This window comes from Strongylocentrotus purpuratus, unplaced genomic scaffold, assembly GCF_000002235.5.
Source record: "Strongylocentrotus purpuratus isolate Spur 01 unplaced genomic scaffold, Spur_5.0 spur5_scaffold_5, whole genome shotgun sequence".
Classification (NCBI taxonomy): domain Eukaryota; kingdom Metazoa; phylum Echinodermata; class Echinoidea; order Camarodonta; family Strongylocentrotidae; genus Strongylocentrotus; species Strongylocentrotus purpuratus.
In genome coordinates, this window is record NW_022145611.1 from 5,505,836 (window position 1) to 5,528,182 (window position 22,347).

Consider the following 22,347-nt stretch of genomic DNA (forward strand, 5'->3'; position numbering starts at 1 on the left):
GGAGAAGGATTTTGAATTCTATGCGCTTGCGGATTGGCAACCAGTGCAGCTTTTTGAGAGCAGGAGAAATGTGATCATATTTAGATGTCCCTGATAAAACCCTAACAGCTGCATTCTGAGCATGTTGAAGTTTGTCAAGATTGCGTGAGGAGCCTGAGGTCCTCCTCACTCCACTAATACTGCGCCATCTTTGGAGGTCCTCCTCACTCCACTCTCTTTGCCTGACTCCACTGCCATATCTCCACTCTCTTTGCCTCCTCACTCCCTCCACTGCCATATCTTCACTCTCTTTGCCTCCTCACTCCCTCCACTGCCATATCTCCACTCTCTTTGCCTCCTCCCTCCCTCCACTGCCATATCTCCACTCTCTTTGCCTCCTCCCTCCCTCCACTGCCATATCTCCACTCTCTTTGCCTCCTCCCTCCCTCCACTGCCATATCTCCACTCTCTTTGCCTCCTCACTCCCTCCACTGCCATATCTCCACTCTCTTTGCCTCCTCCCTCCCTCCACTGCCATATCTCCACTCTCTTTGCCTCCTCCCTCCCTCCACTGCCATATCTCCACTCTCTTTGCCTCCTCCCTCCCTCCACTGCCATATCTCCACTCTCTTTGCCTCCTCCCTCCCTCCACTGCCATATCTCCACTCTCTTTGCCTCCTCCCTCCCTCCACTGCCATATCTCCACTCTCTTTGCCTCCTCACTCCCTTCACTGCCATATCTTCGCTCTCTTTGCCTCCTCACTCTTTGCTCCAGATATGTACTTCTTGCATGTGTTTGCCTCACTCCACTGCCATATCTTCACTCTCTTTGCCTCCTCACTCCACTGCCATATATTCACTCTCTTTAGTTTGGGGAGGATAGTACCAGAGCTTGTTGACTCTGCTGTAGTCCAGATCAACATTGCTCTCCTCATTTTCTTTGTGATACTTGTCGTCATGGTGGGTTCCTACCCTGTCACTCCAAACGGCACCATCCTGACAACCCGCTCGAGGTACCTTAAGAGGGCTTCTCAGAAAGATTATCTTTCCTATGTCTCTCAGGTGCAGACAGGGAGGTCCCTGTGTGTCTCATATATCACAAACAAACAGCCGTTCAATCTTCTTTCACTTGTTTCCTATTTCTGGTCCAATCACATGATTCTTAATACATTTCCAGCATTACTTTCTTGTCCTTGCTAATTTCACTACTGCAGCTGAATGATGTCACGTTTATAATTTTAAAAAATAGTCTATATCTTCTTAGCTGCTGCTACTGCCTTCTCTTCTTTCTTTGCTCGTCTCCTCTCTTCTTGACTCCTTAACCACTGTTCCTTCGATTCCGTTGCAGTTTCTTCACAAAACCACACTCCGTAGTACTGACTGTGTGTGGTTGTCTCGTAGCTTCTTGCACTTTCCGCAAGTGGTCCCCTTGGTTCTCGGCTTGTACGTACATCTATATTTACTGGAAAATTAAGGTAATGAAATATTATATTTATTCGTTCATGGCCACATAAGTAAGAGGAAACCAAAATGACATATTTTTAGAGCTCCCCATTTGATCTAATGATTACATCACAGATAATTTATGGTATAAATTTTGATGCTTTATTCACCATTTGTGTAAGAATGGGAAATCTATCAAAATCTCCCTGTGTACTCGGGGGGGGGGGGGGGGGGGGGGGGGGGGGGGGGGGGGGGCAACAAAGGATGGGTCGATCTTCATGTGAAAAATTTCCCAAGAACGTTGGCTGCATGTCGCAGCAGACCACTGTAGGTGTTCACACGGGGTCCGCTGCCCTTACGTTTACGGCTTGTGCTGCCCGGTCTTGATTCCAGCGAGATACTTCTTCCAATAGGGAGGCTTGGAAGCGGACGCCACTCGCACGAGTTCCTGTTTAAGAGAAGAAGGAACATAAGGAAGAATGTAATTATTATTGCATTCATTACAATTTGAGATAGCAATTAACAATTATATATAAATGGTGTAATATTACATATTGTTAACTCTTGCTTAACATTCTGGAAGTGTTGCTTGTATTAAAACTGTCATGAATTATATTTAACATTGGAGTTGTTAATAATGAGAATTAAATGATTCAATCTAGTATTCAATTATGCTTACCTGGAATGAAGGTATTGATGTGCAAGTGGAAAGACTCTCATGAGGTTGATCCCCTCGCACACCTGAAGACCGGGAGAGTGACTCCGCCTTTGACCATCTCGCATATCTTGGTGCAGAGATTGATGTCATCTGGACCGTGGATGCATTCCATGTGGTTCTGCTTGTCCCACTCGTGCCAGATGCGATCATGGTCGAACAGGGGCACTCCAATGGTGTCGAGTCCCTGCTCTCTGTCCAGGGCTTCAATCAGGTCTCCAATGAGCCGTGTGGTCTCTTCGGCTCCCCTGGTCTTCCTCTTGCAGTGTCGGGCCATCTCCTTCTGTGAGATGCTGGAGATGACATACTGGTCTGTTGGATTCAAGATGTGCTGTCCATCGAGTACCGCTCTCTTTGCCTCCATGAGGAGCCTGAGGTCCTCCCCACTCCACTCGAAGATGCAGGCCGACAGCCGACCGAGGAAGACGCTGTAGAGTTTTTTTTTGTGTGTTTTTTTTTTTTTTCAATCCCGGGCATTCTTTAATTGTCTAAACATAATACATGCTCTTAATATAAAATACATCAAGATTTCTATGGGTCAAGAGACCTAACTATTCTATTGAATCCCGGGTATTCTTTCATCGTCTAAGACACACCCTTAATATAAAAGATCTTTACAGACCAAAACAATCATTAGACCTTTGTATGAAGTAACCAAATCTATGAATTTACATGTATGTCACTATTCATGCTAGTACTTCGACCATCACAATGAAACCTTTCTTTTCTTTCTTTTATTTTCCTTCATTTAAATGGAAAAACCCTTGGCAATAAATCTTCAAACCTGACTACTCAAGATTCCCGGGCATTCTTTAATTGTCTATACATGCTCTCAATATAAAAGATCTCAAGATTCCTATGGGTCAAAATACCAACCAATACTAATCAATCCCAGGCATTCTTTAATCGTATAAACATAAAACTCTCTCTTAATACAGAAGACCTTCCTTAAACCAAAACAATCATTAGACATCTTAGATGACGTAACCAATTCTATAAATGGATGACAGTGTGCATAATGGTATTAACCAAAACATCCATTAGAAACCTTGTATGGCTTAACCTTTTCATCAAAATGATAAATATAAAAGATCATGCTTGTATTCGAACCTCCTATTCTCGCTTCCCCCCCCCCCCCCCCTCCATCAGAGTAAAATAACCCTTGGCAATATTTTTGTCATATTACCCAATGTTTCAAATAGGTCAGATACCATCGAAATGAATTGTGGTTTACTTCTTGCTTATCCTAAACAAAGCATAACATTGACACATCTCTTGCATTCATTAATAAACCGCTTTTTTTCCTCTATATTCTAGGTATCCAAGAATATAATTATATTTGAAACATCTCATAAAGTTTTTCTTTTTATGTTTCCTAACTACCAAATATCCGTTAGAAAACTTGTATGGCATGACCTTTTCTGCAAAATAATAAAAACCAAGGTTCATACTTTTATTCGAACCTCATTTTTTGTCTTTTCTTTTCATCAGAATGAATTAGCCCTTCGCAATATTATCTTCAAATTACTCAATGTTTCAAATGAGTCGGATACCACCGAAAAGAACTTTGGTCTTTTCTTACTTAACCATTACAAAGCATAACATTAACGCATCTCTTGCATTCATCAATGAACCATTTCTGCTCTACATACTAGTTAGCCCAAATATAATTATTTTGAACATCTCATTAAAATCTTTCCTTTTCTTAACAGTTCTCTTCTTCATAACCTTTTCTGCAAAATAATGAATATCAAATTTCATGCGTGTATTCGAACCTAGGTATCCAAAAATATAATTATATTTGAAACATCTCATTGAAGTCTTTCTTTTTATGTTTCCTAACTACCAAATATCCGTTAGAAAACTTGTATGGCATGACCTTTTCTGCAAAATAATAAAAACCAAGGTTCATACTTTTATTCGAACCTCACTTTTTTTCCTTCTTTTCTTTCATCAGAATGAATTAGCCCTTGGCAATATTATCTTCAAATTACTCAATGTTTCAAATGAGTCGGATACCATAGAAAAGAATTTGGTCTTTTCTTACTTAACCATTACAAAGCATAACATTAACGCATCTCTTGCATTCATCAATGAACCATTACTACTGTATACTAGTTAACCAAAATATAATTATTTTGAACATCTCATTAAAGTCTTTCCTTTTCTTAACAGTTCTCTTCTTCATAACCTTTCCTGCAAAATAATGAATATCAAAGTTCATGCTTGTGTTCGAACCTAGGTATCCAAAATTAAATTATATTTGAAACATCTCATTGAAGTCTTTCTTTTTATGTTTCCTAACTACTCTGCTCGACATACTAGTTAGCCTAAATATGATTATTTTTTGAACATCTCATTAAAGTCTTTCCTTCCAAACATCCATTAGAAATCTTGTATGGCATAACTTTTTTTTTTTTTTTTTGCAAAATAATAAAAACCAAAGTTCATACTTATATTCGAACCTCACCTTTTCTTTCTTTCTTTTCTTTTCATCAGAATGAATTAGCCCTTGGCAATATTATCTTCAAATTACTCAATGTTTCAAATGAGTCGGATACCATCGAAATTAGAATTTTGGTCTTTTCTTATCCATTACAAAGCATAACATTAACGCATCTCTTGCATTTATCAATAAACCATTTCTGCTCTACATACTATAGCCAAAATATAATTATTTTCGAACATCTCATTAAAGTCTTTCTTTTCTTAAAAGTTTTCTTCTTCATAAATACCGAATGAGATATTTGGTATTATTGTTGTTCTTTTTTTTTTCAAATGCATTGTTAAGTTCAGCTGCTTGCTTCTTCTTCTCTTTTTCGTTTCCATTTCAGATCATATTGGCTGCTCAAATATTTAATAATAGATTTCATTCATCTTGATGGCTGTTTTCCTTCTGTTTCCATCTCCATCCTCATTTCAGCTCACATTGGTTTTTGAAATAATCAATATGGAATTTTTACTTATCTTAAACGGTTATTCTCCCTCTGTTTCTTGTCTTCATGCTCCTTCCTGTCACCACTGACGTTGGTCGCTGCAATGATGTTTCCCTTGGTCGTTACATCCTTGTGTCCATCACCTCTATTGGCGCCTCCGCTCCTCTGATAGGATTTCCTGTCACATTCGTTTCCCTCTGTTCCTCTCGGTTTCGTAGAACATTTCCTTCAGCCTGCTCGGTCAGTTTCGTTTCCTCGTTTTCCTTGTTGTCCCGGACATTGATCGCTGCCGTATGCCCCACCTTGACTTGAACTCCAATAGCGCTCTTCTCCAATTTGTTTATAAGGCTCTTCTGTTCCCCGATTGGAACTAGGACATGGTCTACGAAAAGCTTCGTTGGCTCCGCACGACCAAAAAACGCTAGTTTCCCTGCGCTCTGGGCTGCTTTTAGGGTAGGTACCTGCACCCTCCTTAGCTCCCTCACATGCTTAGGTAGGTCATCCGCCAAATAAATGTCGGAGCCTTTGAGAAGTTTGGCGTTTTTCTGCACCAAGAGTTTGTCCGCATATCGAGTAAATCGCGCTTTAATAGGGCGGGGTCCCCCACCCGCTGCAGCCACCCTGTGTACTCTCTGGTACTCAATTCGTTGTATAACATCGTCCTCCATTTTTAGCTTATCTTTGTACAATTTACTCAGCTCGCTGGAGAGATTTTCGTCCTTCACTTCTTTCAATCCCAAGATGACTAAATTCTCTCTAGCAACATACGTAGCTAATCTGTCGACTTCCTCTCGAAGTTCCTCGTCTTTTCGTTTAAAGTTTGTTTCCATGTCAGCCATTTTTACTTTTAGCTGGTCTGTTTCGTGGCTTTGAAACTCCAGCATAGCTCTAATGTCATTAAGGTCATTGTCCAACTCTTTAATTTTAGTAAATAACGAGCTTTCAAAGTTCTTGAATCGACTCTCGAATTTTTCCATTTGGGCATCTAAAAGTCTTCGTATCACTGGTATTAGAGCGCTTGTATCGGTTGGGCTGGGCGGCGTCTCAACGCGTGGCCTCTTGGCTGCTTTGGTTGCTTTCGACATAACGCGGAAGATACGCGGAAGATACGCGGAAGATACGGAAGGGGGAGAGGCGGTGAAAAGAGCGTGCTTACTCGACGATGGTCATTGTAGAGTTGATGGGAGTCTGTCGAGCAGCCAGTGGCAAGCCTTCGCATCCGATGCCAGATGTCCGATCGAATCGTCATGTCTTGCAAGGCTTCGAACTTCCTTCGCAGCCGGGAATTGGTATTGCAGCAGTCTCTGTCCACGTAGAGCAGCTCTGGAGGTGCGACACCCGCATCTGCGTAGCGACGGATGATACCTAGTAGCATGAGGTCAAGGCTATCTCCTTCTCCTTCTGTGAGCACCGACATCAGCACCTGCCCGTACTCGTTCCCAACGTTTGTGACCCAGGCTGCTGTCTTGTCTGCATGGCCAGCCAGTTTCTTCACCATCTGTGTTAGAACATGGGAAGAAACATTAATAATAAATTTTCCTATTAAAAAATAGAAAAGTGCAAAATGTATTTTTGGAAAAATTATCTCAAATGCATATCTTGGATCTATGTGCCTGGATGTAACATATATATTGGAGAAAATGTTACAGTTTAAAGATGAAAAGTTTCGTGTTTTCTGCAAAAAAAACACACAATTTAATTCAAATTTTTCAAACACTGGGAAAATGATTTTAAATGTAATCACCTTCTTCGTGGAAGCCAATTTCAGCACCCTGTCGAAGATGGAGGTGATGGAAGCCTTCACCTCTTCTATATATGACAGTATCCAATGAGAAGTTGCAGTTACTATGACTATTCATATAATTTCAATTTTATAGAGACTCAATGATCACTTTCATAATGCCACTCATTCAACTTCTATGTAGTACGTACCTGGTTTTACATCTCCCTTGTTGGGTTTCTTGCTCGAACTGATTGGGGCTTTGAGTCCAGACTTGCTCCCTGCAGAAAGTGTCTCCTCCAATGTCTTCCTGTCTCTAGCCACGAGCCTTGATATCCTTTTGCGTGCTGACATCGTGGAAACTGTAGAACTGGTCCAATCACATGTATCTCAATACATTTCCAGCATTACTTTCTTGTCTTTGCTAATTTCACTACTGCAGCTGAATGATGGCACGTTTATAATTTAAAAAAATGGTTTATATCTTCTTATAGCTTCTGCTACTGCCTTCTCTTCTTTCTTTGCTCGTCTCCTCTCTTCTTGACTCCTTAACCACTGTTCCTTCGATTCCGTTGCAGTCTCTTCACAAAACCACACTCCGTAGTACTGACTTTGTGTGGTGTTGTCTAGTAGCTTCTTGCACTTTCCGCAAGTGGTCCCCCTGGTTCTTGGCTTGTACTTCTTTGTTTTTCTGCTGGTGATGGTGTAGTAGTCTCCATTGGTCCTACAGGGGTGTGTCTCTTGACCTCTTCTGCTGGTGATGGTGTAGCCTCACTTAGCTCTGCTAGAGAGCGGCCCCCCTCGGGGTGAAGAATCGTGGAAGTGGTGGTGGTGGAGGTGGTGTACCCGTTGGAATTGCGATGAAGACTTTGGGTGCCGTTGTGGCTCCCCTGGGGGTCGGGGTGACTTTCCGTCGCCGTGGGGAGATGTCTCTAACTGAGACGGTGAGATGACGACATCTTGGACTACTTTTATCCATGATGGAGTCTGACGATGCTCGAGTAGTCTGCATTGCTCGGTAGACTCTGTGAGGTCTTTTCCTGACATCGTGTTCTGCATTAAAGAAATGAAAAGAAGAAGTTTATTGTTATACTATATACTGAAATACATCATTGAATTTAATTTTAGGTATATACATATACATGAGCATAGACGTAATCATATGTGTTCTATAAATTCAGCAATATTGCAAGATATAAATTCTAGACACTTTACCACCATTCTCATTTCCTTTCAGTGCTTTTTCTTAGAAACAGTTTTTAAAGATTGTAATTCACTTAGAGTCAGGACTTACTGAGTGAAGATGTCTGTTGATCTTCAGGAGGTGCTGCTCTGACGGAATGACGGGTGCTTGCCGATGTAGCAGAGATCCCAGGTTGTGTGAGATCCTCTACCTCGCTCGCATCCTGAAATCCTCCTCGTCTACGACAGCTTCTTCCATGCATTCTGGCTCTGTGATTCCTCCAGAACTGCAATCGTCTGAGCATAGAGGTACTCCACTCCGATGAGTTCTCCTACAAAGTAATTTAAAATACATACATACATACATCTATATTTACTGCAAACAACCGAAAGGCAATGAAGTATTGGAATTGGTATTGCAGCAGTCTCTGTCAACGAAGAGCAGCTCAGGAGGTTCGACACCCGTATCTGCGTAGCGACGGATGATACCTTGTAGCATGAGGTCAAGGCTATCTCCTTCTGTGAGCACCGACATCAGTACCTGCACGTACTCGTTCCCAACGTTTGTGACCCAGGCTGCTGTCTTGTCTGCATGGCCAGCCAGTTTCTTCACCATCTGTGTTAGAACATGGGAAGAAACATTAATAATAAATTTTCCTATTAAAAAATAGAAAAATGCGTATCTTGGATCTAGGTGCCTGGATGTAACATATACATTGTAGAAAATGTTACAGTTTAAAGATGAAGTTTCTTGTTTTCTGCAAAAAAAAATACAATTTGAAACAAATTTTTCAAACACTGGAAAAATGATTTTAAATGTAATCACCTTCTTTGTGGAATCCAATTTCAGCACCCTGCCGAAGATGGAGGTGATGGAAGCCTTCACCTCTTCTATATATGACAGTATCCAATGAGAAGTTGCAGTTACTATGACTATTCATATAATTTCAATTTTATAGAGACTCAATGATCACCTTCATAATGCCACTCATTCAACTTCTATGTAGTACGTACCTGGTTTTACATCTCCCTTGTTGGGTTTCTTGCTCGAACTGATTGGGGCTTCGAGTCCAGACTTACTCCCTGCAGAAAGTGTCTCCTCCAACGTCTTCCTGTCTCTAGCCACGAGCCTTGATATCCTTTTGCGTGCTGACATCGTGGAAACTGTAGAACTGGTCCAATCACATGAATCTCAAGACATTTCCAGCATCACTTTCTTGTCTTTGCTAATTTCACTACTGCAGCTGAATGATGGCACGTTTATAATTTAAAAACAATGGTTTATATCTTCTTATAGCTTCTGCTACTGCCTTCTCTTCTTTCTTTGCTCGTCTCCTCTCTTCTTGACTCCTTAACCACTGTTCCTTCGATTCCGTTGCAGTCTCTTCACAAAACCACACTACGTAGTACTGACTTTGTGTGGTGTTGTCTCGAAGCTTCTAGCACTTTCAGCAAGTGGTCCCCCTGGTTCTTGGCTTGTACTTCTTTGTTTTTCTGCTGGTGATGGTGTAGTAGTCTCCATTGGTCCTACAGGGGTGTGTCTCTCGACCTCTTCTGCTGGTGATGGTGTAGCCCCACTTTGCACTGCTAGAGCGGCCCCCCTCGGGGTGAAGAATCGTGGAAGTGGTGGTGGTGGAGGTGGTGTACCCGTTGGAATTGCGATAAAGACTTTGGGTGCCGTTGTGGCTACCCTGGGGGTTGGGGCGACTTTCTGTCGATGGCGACATCTTGAACTACTTTCATCCATGATGGAATCCAAAGATGCTCCAGCAGTCTCCATCGCTGGGTTGACTCCGTAAGGTCTTTTCCTGACATTGTGTTCTGCATTAAAGAAATGAAAAGAAGAAGCTTATTGTTATACTATATACTGAAATACATCATTGAATTTGTTTTTAGGTATATACATATACATGAGCATAGACGTAATCATACTTAAATGTGTTCTATAAATTAGGCAATATTGCAAGAGATAAATTCTAGACACTTTACTACCATTCTCATTTCCTTTCAGTGCGTTTCCCTAGAAACAGTTTTTAAAGATTGTAATTCACTTAGAGTCAGGACTTACCGAGTGAAGATGTCTGTTGATCTTCAGGAGGTGCTGCTCTGACAGAATGGCGGGTGCTTGCCGATGTAGCAGAGATCCCAGGTTGTGTGAGATCCTCTACCTCACTCGCATCCTCAAATCCTTCATCAAAGTCCTCGTCTACTACGACAGCTTCCTCCATGCATTCTGGCTCTGTGAGCCCCAGAACTGCATTTGTCTGAGCATAGAGGTACTCCACTCTGATGAGTTCTCCTACGGAGTAATTTAAAATAAATATATAAATACATATATCTATATTTACTGCAAACAACCGAAAGGCAATGAAATATTATATTCATTCGTTCATTCATTGCCACATAAGTAAAAATAAAACAAAATGACATATTTTTAGAGCTCCCCATTTGATCTAATGATTACATCACAGATAATTTGTTGTTTAAATTTTGATGCTTTATTCACCATTTCTGCAAGAATGGGAAATGTATCAAAATCTACCTGTGTACTCCTGGGGGGCAACAAAGGATGGGTCGATCTTCATGTGAAGAATTTCCTCCGCAAGAACGTTGACTGCATGTCGCAGCAGACCACTGTAGGTGTTCACACGGGGTCCGCTGCCCCTTATGCTTATGGCTTGTGCTGCGGTCTTGATTCCAGCTAGATACTCCTTCCAATAGGTAGGCTTGGAAGTGGACGCCACTCGCACGAGTTCCTGTTTAAGAAAACAAGGAAGATAAGGAAGAATGTTATTATTATTGCATTCATTACAATTTGAGATAGCAATTAACAATTATATATAGATGGTGTAATATTACATATTTTTAACTCTTAACATTCTGGAAGTGTTGCTTGTATTAAAACTGTAACTTTCATGAATTATATTTAACATTGTAGTTGTTAATAATGAGAATTAAATGATTCAGTCTAGTATTCAATTATGCTTACCTGGAATGAAGGAATTGATGTGCAAGTGGAAAGACTCCAATGAGGTTGATCCCCTCGCACACCTGAAGACCAGGAGACTGACCCCGCCTTTGACCATCTCGCCTATCTTGGTGTAGAGACTGATGTCATCTGGATCGTGGATGCATTCCATGTGGTTCTTCTGCTTGTCCCACTCGTGCCAGATGCGGTCATGGTCGAACAGGGGCACTCGAAGGGTGTCGAGTCCCTGCTCTCTGTCCAGGGCTGCAATCAGATCTCTGATGAGCCATGTGGTCTCTTCGGCTCCCCTGGTCTTCCTCCTGCAGTGTTGTGCCATCTCCTTCGGTGAGATGCTGGAGATGACATCCTGGTCTGTTGGATTAAAGATGTGCTGTCCAACGAGTACTGCTCTCTTTGCCTCCATGAGGAGCCTGAGGTCCTCCCCACTCCACTCGAAGATGCAGGCCGACAGCCGACCGAGAAAGACGCTGTAGAGTTGATGGGAGTCTGTCGAGCACCCGGTAGCAAGCCTTCGCATCAGATGCCAGATGTCTAATCGAATCGTCATGTCTGGCCAGGCTTCAAACTTCCTTTGCAGCCAGGAATTGGTATTGCAGCAGTCTCTGTCCACGTAGAGCAGCTAAGGTGCGACACCCGCATCTGCGTAGCGACGGATGATACCTAGTAGCATGAGGTCAAGGCTATCTCCTTCTCCTTCTGTGAGCACCGACATCAGCACCTGCCCGTACTCGTTCCCAACGTTTGTGACCCAGGCTGCTGTCTTGTCTGCATGGCCAGCCATTTTCTTCACCATCTGTGTTAGAACATGGGAATAAACATTGATAATAAATTTTCCTATTAAAAAATAGAAAAGTGCAAAATGTAGTTTTGGAAAAATCATCTCAAATGCATATCTTGGATCTAGGTGCCTGGATGTAACATATATATATATATATATATTGGACAAAATATGGCAGTTTAAAGATGAAAAGTTTCTTGTTTTCTGCCAAAAAAAACACACAATTTGATTAAATTTTTCAAACACTGCGAAAATGATTTTAAATGTACTCACCTTCTTCATGGAATCCTATTTCAGCACCCTGCCGAAGATGGAGGTGATATGGAAGCCTTCACCTCTTCTATCCAAGACAAGACGTCGCTGCAGAAGACAGTAAGAAGCCATGCCGTGGTTGGTAGTTTGGCATCTCCACTGGCTTCTCAAAAGTGGGTCTGTTTACCAGCCCTCTGCTGCTGGCCTGGTGAAACGTCTGGCAGTCTGTCAGGTAACATGCAGTCTTGTGAAGCCACGCCTCGCTGTGCTGTTCTACCAGTTTGCGGCGGAGTAGGTGAGAGCTATTCCCTACACCCCGCATTCGAAGAAGCCTCACTACCTCAGGTCACAGGTATAGCGGTACGTGAGAACTGCTGGAAACTGCACTCGGTGACCAATGTCAAGCTGCTTCAGGATCTCATTGCTCCAGCTGATGTACTTCTTGCATGTCTTGCACTCCAGGTACTCGGAAGCCATGTACCAACCGTCGATGTCCAGAACGTGACTGACTATGGTGTGCATCCCTGCTGATGTCAGTTCCTGTCCAGCGCATGTTGCAGTCGGGCACAGAAGCTTGACGGCCCAAAGCTTCCGGGGCATCCACAGCAGAAGTCGTCTGGTGAAATACTGCGCCATCTTTGGAGGTTGGCTGCAGATCAGTGGAGTTTGGCGAGGATAGTACCAGAGCCTGTTTACTTTGCTGTAGTCCACTTTAAACTTCCCTTAGTTGAACGGTGAAACAGGGCCCGAGACACCCACTGGTGATCGGTCTTTGGCAGGGTGGCTCTCCATCCATCCTTGAGGGTGCATAATTCTAGAGGAGGCAAAGCATATACAAGAGGAATAGAAAAATATGAAAATGAACCTTTGTGGTCAAGAAACAAATTCTATGTAAAAAAACATGAAATAACAAAGTTTGAAAAACAGAAATGAATCATGAATTTATTTTCACTTCTTTTTCTTTCATGTGTCATGACAAACAATCAATATGCCTCAAGTGCTGGAATGTTAATGGTCTAATAATTCATATAGTCTTCTGAAGAAAAAAATGTAAACATTTTCATTACCTGAATCATCTTTAAGAGAGCAAACTGCCAGGGTCTCCATGAGATCAGAGTCTGCTTGGAGTTCAGCGTCTGTTATCTCTTCATAAGACACTATCGAGAAATAGAAAAAACAAAGGATGGATTAGTGAATGCATTATTGGGAATACAAAAGAGCAATAAATATATATATATATATATATATATATATACATATATATGTATAAATAAATATATATATATATATACTAACTGCTGAACATTTTTCATTAGAGGTCGAACATATTTCCACACTATTAAAAGTGAAGTATTTTATGAAATTGAGAGGGAGAAATGGAGGTTAATTAATTGAAAACTCTCGATCAGTCTAAATCTCTTACAGGAATGAATATTTAAATGCATACATGTGTAAGGTATGAAGAAATATAAAATGATTAAAATCACCTGGAGGCGGCTTAGATACTGCGCTAGAAGGCTTCAGAACAGTATGAAGCCTACACACAGCACTCGCATTTGGAGCTGCTGTTGAAGCGACTGGTGTTGCTTTGGCTAGGGCTTTCTGCTGCTCCGTGTCCTTCCTTGCCTTCAGCTGCAATGCGTTCTTTCCCTCCTTGAACAGCTCAATGTGGTCTTTGAAGTTGAACTTGCTCATGCTGAGTGGCTTGTCCGAACGCCTCTCACATACCAGGCTGTTGACGATAAACGTTGCGTAGCCTAGGTCGTTTTCGAGGAGCCACTTGAAGGTTGACCCCTAGTACTGGCCAAACTGAAGCTCGAAGCTCCCCAGAACGGCCACCTTGTCGGCTGGATCGCCTCCCTCTCTTCGCATGCATTGAACGGCCTCACGGTGCACGATGATGTCAGCTTTGGCAGCCGCAGTCGCTCTCCTACTCGACTTCACCACTCTCGCCTCTTTGAAAGCTACCAGTTCCAGTTCCCCTTCTTGACGGCACCGGAAACGAGGGGTGTTTACTCCTGAAGAGAGAAAAAAAAAAAATTAAAATAACAACTTCATATTCAACTAGAGTTTAAAAAAAAAAATAATATATCATGTTGCCCTTCATGACATCACGAATGAATTTGAAGCTGGAATTTTAATCATGATCACAACTTTTAATGTCCAACAGATTGATTTCTAATTAAAATGTTTATAAAACAAATAAATGTATGACTTCTCTTGATAAATGACAATATATATGTTATATGTATATAAACAAACATATGCACTTTTCTGTATATGACAGTATCCAATGAGAAGTTGCAGTTTCCTATGACAATTCATACCATTTTAATTTTATAGAGACTCAATGATCACCTTCATAATGCCACTCATTCAACTTCTATGTAGTACGTACCTGGTCTTACATCTCCCTTGTTGGGTTTTTTGCTCGAAATGATTGGGGCTCGGGTCCAGACTTGCTCCCTCTGGAAAGTGTCTCCTCCTCCAATGTCTTCCTGTCTCTAGCCACGAGCCTTGATATCATTTTGCGTGCTGACATCATGGAAACTGTAGAACTATCTACCTGTATAAAAGAGAGCTTGGAAAGGAAAGCAAAAAAGAAGAAAAAACGATGTGCAGAGTTCTCCTGATGGGTTGGTAGATGTCCTCCTAGTGAATTGGTTGTAGAATTGGCACACTCAGAACCTGAACACTTGAAAAGGCTGTCGAGAGAAAAGATAAACAACAACATGTTAAACAGTACAATCTCACATATTACTTAAAAGAAGTGTAGCTAGGAGTGTAGGATAACAAGGACCCTATAATAATGGGGGCAACAGTTAGCTTTGACAATGCCTACCCCCCCCCCCCCCCCCCCTCCCCTTAAAACGTGCCTTGCTTCTCAGACCAATCATTAATTACATGTTCCTCTTCAAACTAAACCCTCCCCCTTTTTTTTCCGGCCCCCATTTCATTTCATTTTTTTTTTAGGGAGGGGTTACCACCACCTGCTTCTGCCTGAGCATGGGAATGAATGGATTGTCATCAACATGATCAATTGTCATGGATCTCTTGTATTTTCCTCATTTCATCCTTCTTCATTTCTCAACTTTACAAAACTAATTTGGGAGGACATTGCCATGCTATTCATCAACAAGTGTTCGGCTTAAATAAAGGCCCTGTGCACTGCACTCACTAATAACTCACTCTATCAGCACTATCTTTGTCTTCCTCTTGCTCCAAAAGAAGGAACAATTAAACATGTTCTTCTTTATCATTGCTTCTCTCTTCAAAAACACACTTCTAAAACTGTACTCATCGAGTCAACACGTAAATATGACAACGTCATCTCTACACGTCTCGATTTGTTTCCTGCATTCACTTGAATCAAATTTCTTCTTATCTCAGAATCTTCATACATCTAGACCTTAAAGGTAAAGACCAGTTATGGTCATGCGATTGCATTGTGAAAGAAACGTTGTGGAATCGATCAGAAAAGGTTGATCATCTAGCATCTAGCATCTGCAAGGTTCTGGAATCATCAAAATGATAAGAAATTTGGCCCATTCTTTGTAAAGTTACAAGCACTATACACAGAAAGATGTATATGGGACTACCCTATATCTCTCAAAGACCATGAGAGAAATAAATTTACCAAATATATGAATTAGTAGGCGGTTTCCGGCAAATTTTTTATCATGTATTAGTTGAAACATATTCTTTCACATGATTGGTAATGAGAGCTTCCATTTCATTTTTTGAAATTGGGGCGTTTCCAATACTGGTCTTTACCTTTAATTTATTTTAAACAATCAGCAGTCATTTAGACTAATTCTAGAGGTGTTGAGAAACATGTTCAACTTGTGATTAAGCTCTTTAATGGGACTTTCTTTTACTTTGATATGTTATCTTGCCAAAGTTCATGTATATTGGACATATTTTACAACTTAAGAATTTGTGTTAAGTGGATATGATTATTGACATTTCTATTTTACTCAGTGATAGGCACAGGGAGCACACCCTGCCAAAATTAATATTGGTATATCTTACATGTGAATAACTATTAAGTAGAAAGAATAAAATGTGCCCCTTATTGTGGTCCTCTGGGCAAAATTTGATATGTGATATTGTTGCAAAGGTGGCATACTTTAACACACTCCTTTGACCTGTCAAAAAAGTCTTTCATGAGAAATGTAATTCATTGATAGATTTACTTTTTTCAAGAGAGGAATACGAAAAAAGTATGTTAACTTTGAGGGAACGGAAGAGGAATTAATTGTTTCTTTTGACTTCTTTCTTTCTTTCCAGTTTTGTACACCATGTAATGTTAGAAGATGAAATGTTTAAGATATAAGCATTATTTTGTATCAATATATATATATATATATATTCCGTCCATTGGTTGAAGGTGCAGAGTTGTACTTTTATTTTGGAGATGGGAAGTTGAACAATCCTTAGTCTTCTTAGTGTACATGCTACTGTACGGTTGAAACAACTTAACTATGCAAATTTAAGTGCATTCATGATAGTATTTTCTTTATAATGGAATATTTATATCGCATGTAACTTCTTACGATCTTAATTGCTGTTGAAAATAAATTTAATCATCTATATATTACCTGTAATGTTTACATTTTTCTCACCCCATCTTGTTTTCTGGTTGAAAAGTCGTTATATGAGGAGAAAATTATCAGATTATGATAATCATGCTTGAAGAACAAGGTTTTGAAATTTGTATGAATAGAATAATGAAGAAGATGATGATGGCGATGATAATGATGATGATGGTGATGATGGTGATGATGATGGTGATGAAGATGATGATGGTGATGATGATGGTGATGATGGTGATGATGATGATGATGATGGTGATGATTGTGAGATGGTGATGATGATGGTGATGATGATGGTGATGATGATGGTGATGATGGTGATTATGATGATGGTGATGATGGTGATGATGATGATGGTGATGATGATCGTGCAAACAATACATTGATAATAATGAACCAGTGGTGAATGTTTTAGGCTACATAGCATTGAAAATGAAAGGTATTAAGGGAAGAAAATATGAACGGGAGATAAAGAGAGAGAGAGAGAGAGAGAGAAAAGGGGGTTCGAAATAGGGTGTGAATGGCTAGCACTGAAATGCATGTAAGCATACATAATTACAAGATACAATGATAATGAGCCAATGGGCAAAAACGATGAGCTAACCCCTTTGGCATTTTGGTCAAATTTTATGAATCTCCACATTTTCCCAAATATGCTAAGACCCCAAGACCAAGCTAATGATGTGCCGGGATGTTCATTCAGACCAAATAAACAAAGGAGAAAATTGTCCCTGTTTGGCAAAAACGATGAACTAACCAGTGACGGATCCAGGGGGGGGGGGGGGGACTGGGGAAAATACAGTTAAAAACACGTCAGTGCTCACTACCCCCCCCCCCCCCCCGCTTATTCACCGGCTGCCTATTTCGCCGCTAAATATTGGGCCCCCTCCCCTGCCGCCGGCTGGATCCGCCCTGGAGCTTACCCCTTGCCATTTTGGCAAAAAAATTGATGTTTTTTTCCCTCCACATTTTCCCAAATATGCTAAAACGCCCCTAGAGGGGACTATTATAATTGGGGATTTACCAAGCTAATGATGTTCCGGGATAATTATTTTTACCAAATAAACAAAGGGGAAATTTTCACTTTTGGGGCAAAAACGATGAGTTAACCCCTAATTGTGATTATTCAACTCTCAAAATTTCTTAATTTTTCATTTTGTTCTCAGTATTCGTTCATACTTTCCCTAGTCTGCTTCTCTGATTTTTCTTCTTAGTTTTAGAATTGAATTTAAAAAATGCCTGTTAATTGGTTGCTCACCTATTACCCTCACCCCTCCAACTTATACAAAGGCTTGTTACGCCCTGTTCTGTTCACTTCTACAACATTAGACCTAGTTGTATTGCCAAAACATGGGTCGGTCGGTCGGAAATCTATATCCCCCCTGGCGCGTACGCAGGATATTTTAAAGGGGGGGGGGGGGGGGGGGGGAAGAGGTCACTTTTTTTTTTGGTCCCAAAAAAAATCGCAACGACTCAGCCGACCGCTGAATAAGCGGGGGGGGGGGGGGGGGGGTCTCGAAATTTGAAAATTTGACATTTTGCTCCCTTGGGGGGGGGGGGGGGGGTAAGGTCAGCTTTTTTAGGTCAGCCATGGGAATTTTTTTTTTTTAAATAAATAAAATTTTTAAAAATCCAAAGGGGGGGGGGTTAGGGGGGTTAGGGGGGGGGGGTTTACATACAAAAAAATACCAAAGGGGGGTTTAACCCCCCCCCCCCTTATGTACGCTCCTGATCCCCCCCCCCCCCCCCCCTCTTGGGCTGATATTTTTCAGTTTTTAATGCTTTTTTTAAAACTTATTTTTTAAACATTTTGGGGTCGGTCGCAAAGAATAGTTTAGGCCTATCGTCAAAATAAGAATCACTTGCCTCCTTCCTCACTAGCACTGCACCGGGACTAGATTTTGTTTCACTTTCCATTGATTCAGTACATTATCATCCAAGTGTACGTGCACGGACCGGTCCGTAACTTGTTAATTTGTTCATCTCAGATTACAAGCCTACCCCAGCTGATGATTCCACCTCGATCAGGAAAATGTTGGCCCGGATGTTGGCCAACAGCTCGAACGCTCGATAGATGGATTTTAATATTTGGAAAGGAGATTGTTTAGGCTATATATCTTTGATAGCTGTAGCCATGCAAATTCAAGAATAACGATGTTTAAAACATCGCCAACCTCTAAAACTTCAAACGATCGAGCGCCCAATGTGATGCGACAGGAAAGACCGTGCACTCTCCGCTTGTCCAGCCCCATCGTTCAGGCGATGCGGAGGGTCAACTATCCGCTCGAAGTTGGAGAAAAGTGATCTGTCACGTCTTGAGACGTTGTATATGCTTTGATGCCGCACAATGCACAAAGACGGTGGTCCGGTACTTCATCAGTAGTACTTGCAAAACATTTCTCGAGTGTATAAACTGTTTCGTTATCAGGGGCGTCGCTAGATCTGTGTCAGTGGGGGAGTGGGGAGGGTGTATATAGAGGCACGCGATTACCGACAAAACGAGCAACAAATATACCGACAAATATATAAATGCCAATGTCCAAATGTCTACAAATTATAAACCCAGGGACGGGAATTAAGTTATTTTTCAGTCTCCCCCCTCCCGCGCAAAGCGGGGAAACTTTGACACTTCATTAAATTATTAGAGAAAGAAGACGATCCGTTGTACCGTTCTCGACTCTTAATTCTTGTTTGGATCCTGTTCCCCCCCCCCCCCTCCCACCTCCCGCACAAAGCGCGGCAGTTTTGACGTTTCAGTAAATTATTACTCTTAATCCTTGTCTGAATTCATTTTCGCCCATCCCGCGCGAAGCGCGGAAGCTTTCACGTTTCATTAAATTAGAGAAAGAAGACGATTCATTGTACCGGTTCCGACTCTTAATCCTTGTCTGAATTCATTTTCGCCCATCTCGCATGAAGCGCGGAAACTCTGACGTTTCATTAAACTATTACTCTTAATCCTTGTCTGATTTCATTTCGCCCATCCCGCGCGAAGCGCGGAAGCTTTCACGTTTCATTACATTATTAGAGAAAGAACACGATTCGTTGTATCGTGTTCTTGTCTGAATTCAGTTTCCCCCCTCTTCCGCGCGAAGCACGGAAGCTTTGACACTTCAAATTCAAAATCTATTCAACACTCTTCATAAAAACATTTAAAACATACAAATACAGGATGGAATAATAAAAAAAACAAGAAAGTGATAACAATGGCAATTTATAAGAGCATTTGGGATAGGCAGAAAGGAGGAATTCCTTATATAAAAGCCTACCCCTAAAACCACACCTACAGGAAAAAAAAGAAACAAGAACAAGAAACAAGAACAAGAACTTCATTAAATTATTGGAGAAAGAAGCCGATTTGTTATTATACCGGTTCCGACTCTTAATCCTTGTCTGAATTCATTTTCAAAATTGATTGCTTGAGATGCCCCCCCCCCCCTTGGAGGGCCAGGGGGGGGGGTGCAATTTTTCAAATTTTCGAGGACCAACAAAAATAATTGGTGCTCACTACCAGTTTTCAACAGAAATGGAGAAACGCGCATTTTGTTGAAAATCATGTGATATCACGAACATTTATACATCACTTGTATATGGAATTAAAATAAGTCATGGTTCAATTTTATTTAGGGGGGCGCCCCCCCCCCCCCCCCCCCCCCCCACAAGTACGACAGTGCTCCGCCCCCTAAACCATTCCCGTAATGTGAACATTCTTAAATTTGCAATTTCATTATATTTCATCATTAGTTTGATATCTCATCCAAGAGGGATATTTATGATAATGATAGGCCTATTATGGGTGTCGATTCGTCGAAATAAGAACCCCTCCCTCCTATCTAATCTGATAACTTTCGAGAACCGGTTCTCAAGAACCGGGAGCGTGGCGGGTGCGCAAGCCCTCCCCCTTTTATCAGGAAATAGCATGATAAATGCTAAGAAATGTCCACATATTAATGTTCAGTTTAATCATTCAGAAATGGCGTAAAGGCTTTGCGCACGCAGTTTCATACATTTCAGCCCCCCCCCCCCCCCCCCCCCCTCTGGAAAATCGTGGATCCGCCCCTGAGTACATTGTCGTCCACGTGCACGGACCGTACCAGTCCGTAACTTGTTAATGTTTTCATCTCCTGCCTTAGCTGATGATGGTTTCTCGGAGGCTCAGTGTTAATCCAGGGAACACTCTTCCTGGTTGACCTATACAGCTCGAACGATGGATAGAAGAATTGTAATCAAAGGAGATAGTTTAGAGATGCATGTACATTGTATTTTAAAGCAGCAGCCATTCAAGTTCAAGAATTTCAATGTTTAAAACATTGCCAACTTCTAAAACTTCAAACGATCGAGTGACCACTGTGATACGGCAGGAATGATCAAGCACTCTTCGCGCTTCCAGGCCGATCGTTCCGGGGATGCGGAGGATCAACTATCCGCTCAAAGTTGGTGGTTGAGCGCCTCGCTTTATTTACCTCGTACATTTATGTACAGTAAATGACATCTTTTGGGAGTATTATTTAGATTATCATACAACATTGATCATGGTGAGATTCAGTTGATGATTCGATCACTTGTTGTTACGTCATACCCTCATGTGCAACTGTGCATTTAGCCTAGTAAGTATAATTTTAAAACTGTAATGATCTGCATTTATGAGCTATTAAATACAGGCCTAATCATCTCTCTGCACGCGCTCTCGCTCCCTCTCTCTCTCGGATAAGTTACGATATTATAAGATCTCATGCGACACATACACCTTCTATATGCTTTAACCATTCCTATTTTGGAAGAATTATTCATAGTATTTGACCTTCAACTAATTTTTGTACATGACTATGACTATATACCTCCTCTCTTTTCTAAAACCTTTGTAATTTACGTGTGGTGTTTGACTGGCCGAAGATATCCTTCAACTTGTGTTCTCTTTTCAAACTAATCTTTGCGTGACACGAGAAATGAAGTACGTGCTTCTAGCCCTATGCTGGATTAGTTTTTTTAAGAATTACAACATTTCATTTTAATAGGCCTACTCTATACGACTTCCCACATTAAACCGGGAGAAAAAGAGAGAGAGAGCTCGAAAGACGGAGCTCAAGAGCTAGAGAAACGGGGAGAAAGGAGGAGGGAGTTTGAGGTATATCTTGCACGCTCATAGTAGCCAGTGCCGTAACTTTGATGATAAACAATCATGATTGTGCGAAACACGTGGAACTTGAAGAATCCTCGATGCTGTGCGAACAGCTGATTGACATACCGCAGACAATCTACTTTCATTGTGTTTATGCTGCGGTGCGAAACGAGAAAACGCGCGCGGCTTAGTGTATCCAGGGTCCCTCCAACCTCCCGGTTCCTGGTCCAACTTCACGCGGAGGCGTGTTTAACCAAGGAGGATATTACTTGGTTAAACCAGGGATAAATATCCCTGGTTTAACCATGGACCTCCAACACGTGGTTTCACCAAACAAGAGCAAAAATATAGGCTGTGAATGTAATAGCAGGGACTTTAGGATTATAGTTCGTTGCTAATATAATTTTGAAACAGTTGAAAATGGATTAAATACTCTTGATAAGGATCCAGCTGTTGGAACACTGTCTTTTTCTCTCCTTCTCTGGGAAGTTCTCTTCTCCCCATTCTCAGTCTCTCTTCAGTTCTTTCTCTCTCTTTCCGGCCCTCTAAATCTCTTTCGCTATGTTTCCTCTCTCCGCTTTTCCCTGCCATTGCCTTTTCCACAGTCTCTCAATCCTTTCTCTAGCGCTTTCTTCTCTC

At 41.4% G+C, this 22,347-nt stretch overlaps 4 protein-coding genes across 6 annotated transcripts; all 4 read right to left on the reverse strand.

Annotated features, from left to right (window-relative positions):
• Positions 1-1,718: 1,718 nt before the first annotated feature.
• LOC115929700 lies at positions 1,719-2,964 on the reverse strand. The gene is made up of 2 exons (XM_030999552.1): positions 2,102-2,964; positions 1,719-1,870 (listed from the first exon to the last, which is right to left on the reverse strand). Exon 1 carries the CDS (start codon positions 2,499-2,501, stop codon positions 2,139-2,141), a length of 363 nt encoding a protein of 120 aa, XP_030855412.1. The 5' UTR covers positions 2,502-2,964; the 3' UTR covers positions 1,719-1,870; positions 2,102-2,138.
• A 2,061-nt stretch (positions 2,965-5,025) lies between these two features.
• On the reverse strand, positions 5,026-7,483 carry LOC105438869. Of its 3 annotated transcripts, none has more exons than XM_030999555.1 (2): positions 7,006-7,483; positions 5,026-6,571 (listed from the first exon to the last, which is right to left on the reverse strand). In XM_030999555.1, the coding sequence occupies exons 1-2, from the start codon at positions 7,145-7,147 to the stop codon at positions 6,459-6,461; spliced, it is 255 nt and encodes an 84-aa protein (XP_030855415.1). In that variant the 5' UTR covers positions 7,148-7,483; the 3' UTR covers positions 5,026-6,458. The 3 variants fall into 3 exon arrangements, with proteins under 3 accessions (XP_030855415.1, XP_030855414.1, XP_030855413.1); XM_030999554.1 differs by having other exon boundaries at positions 7,006-7,481; XM_030999553.1 differs by having other exon boundaries at positions 6,818-7,481.
• A 1,891-nt stretch (positions 7,484-9,374) lies between these two features.
• On the reverse strand, positions 9,375-11,511 carry LOC100889002. Its single transcript, XM_030998490.1, has 4 exons — positions 11,047-11,511; positions 10,518-10,731; positions 10,044-10,274; positions 9,375-9,796 (listed from the first exon to the last, which is right to left on the reverse strand). Exons 1-4 carry the CDS (start codon positions 11,509-11,511, stop codon positions 9,375-9,377), a joined length of 1,332 nt encoding a protein of 443 aa, XP_030854350.1.
• A 2,074-nt stretch (positions 11,512-13,585) lies between these two features.
• LOC105438868 lies at positions 13,586-15,041 on the reverse strand. The gene is made up of 3 exons (XM_030998492.1): positions 14,979-15,041; positions 14,393-14,498; positions 13,586-14,012 (listed from the first exon to the last, which is right to left on the reverse strand). Exons 1-3 carry the CDS (start codon positions 15,039-15,041, stop codon positions 13,789-13,791), a joined length of 393 nt encoding a protein of 130 aa, XP_030854352.1. The 3' UTR covers positions 13,586-13,788.
• Between the last annotated feature and the right edge of the window lie 7,306 nt (positions 15,042-22,347).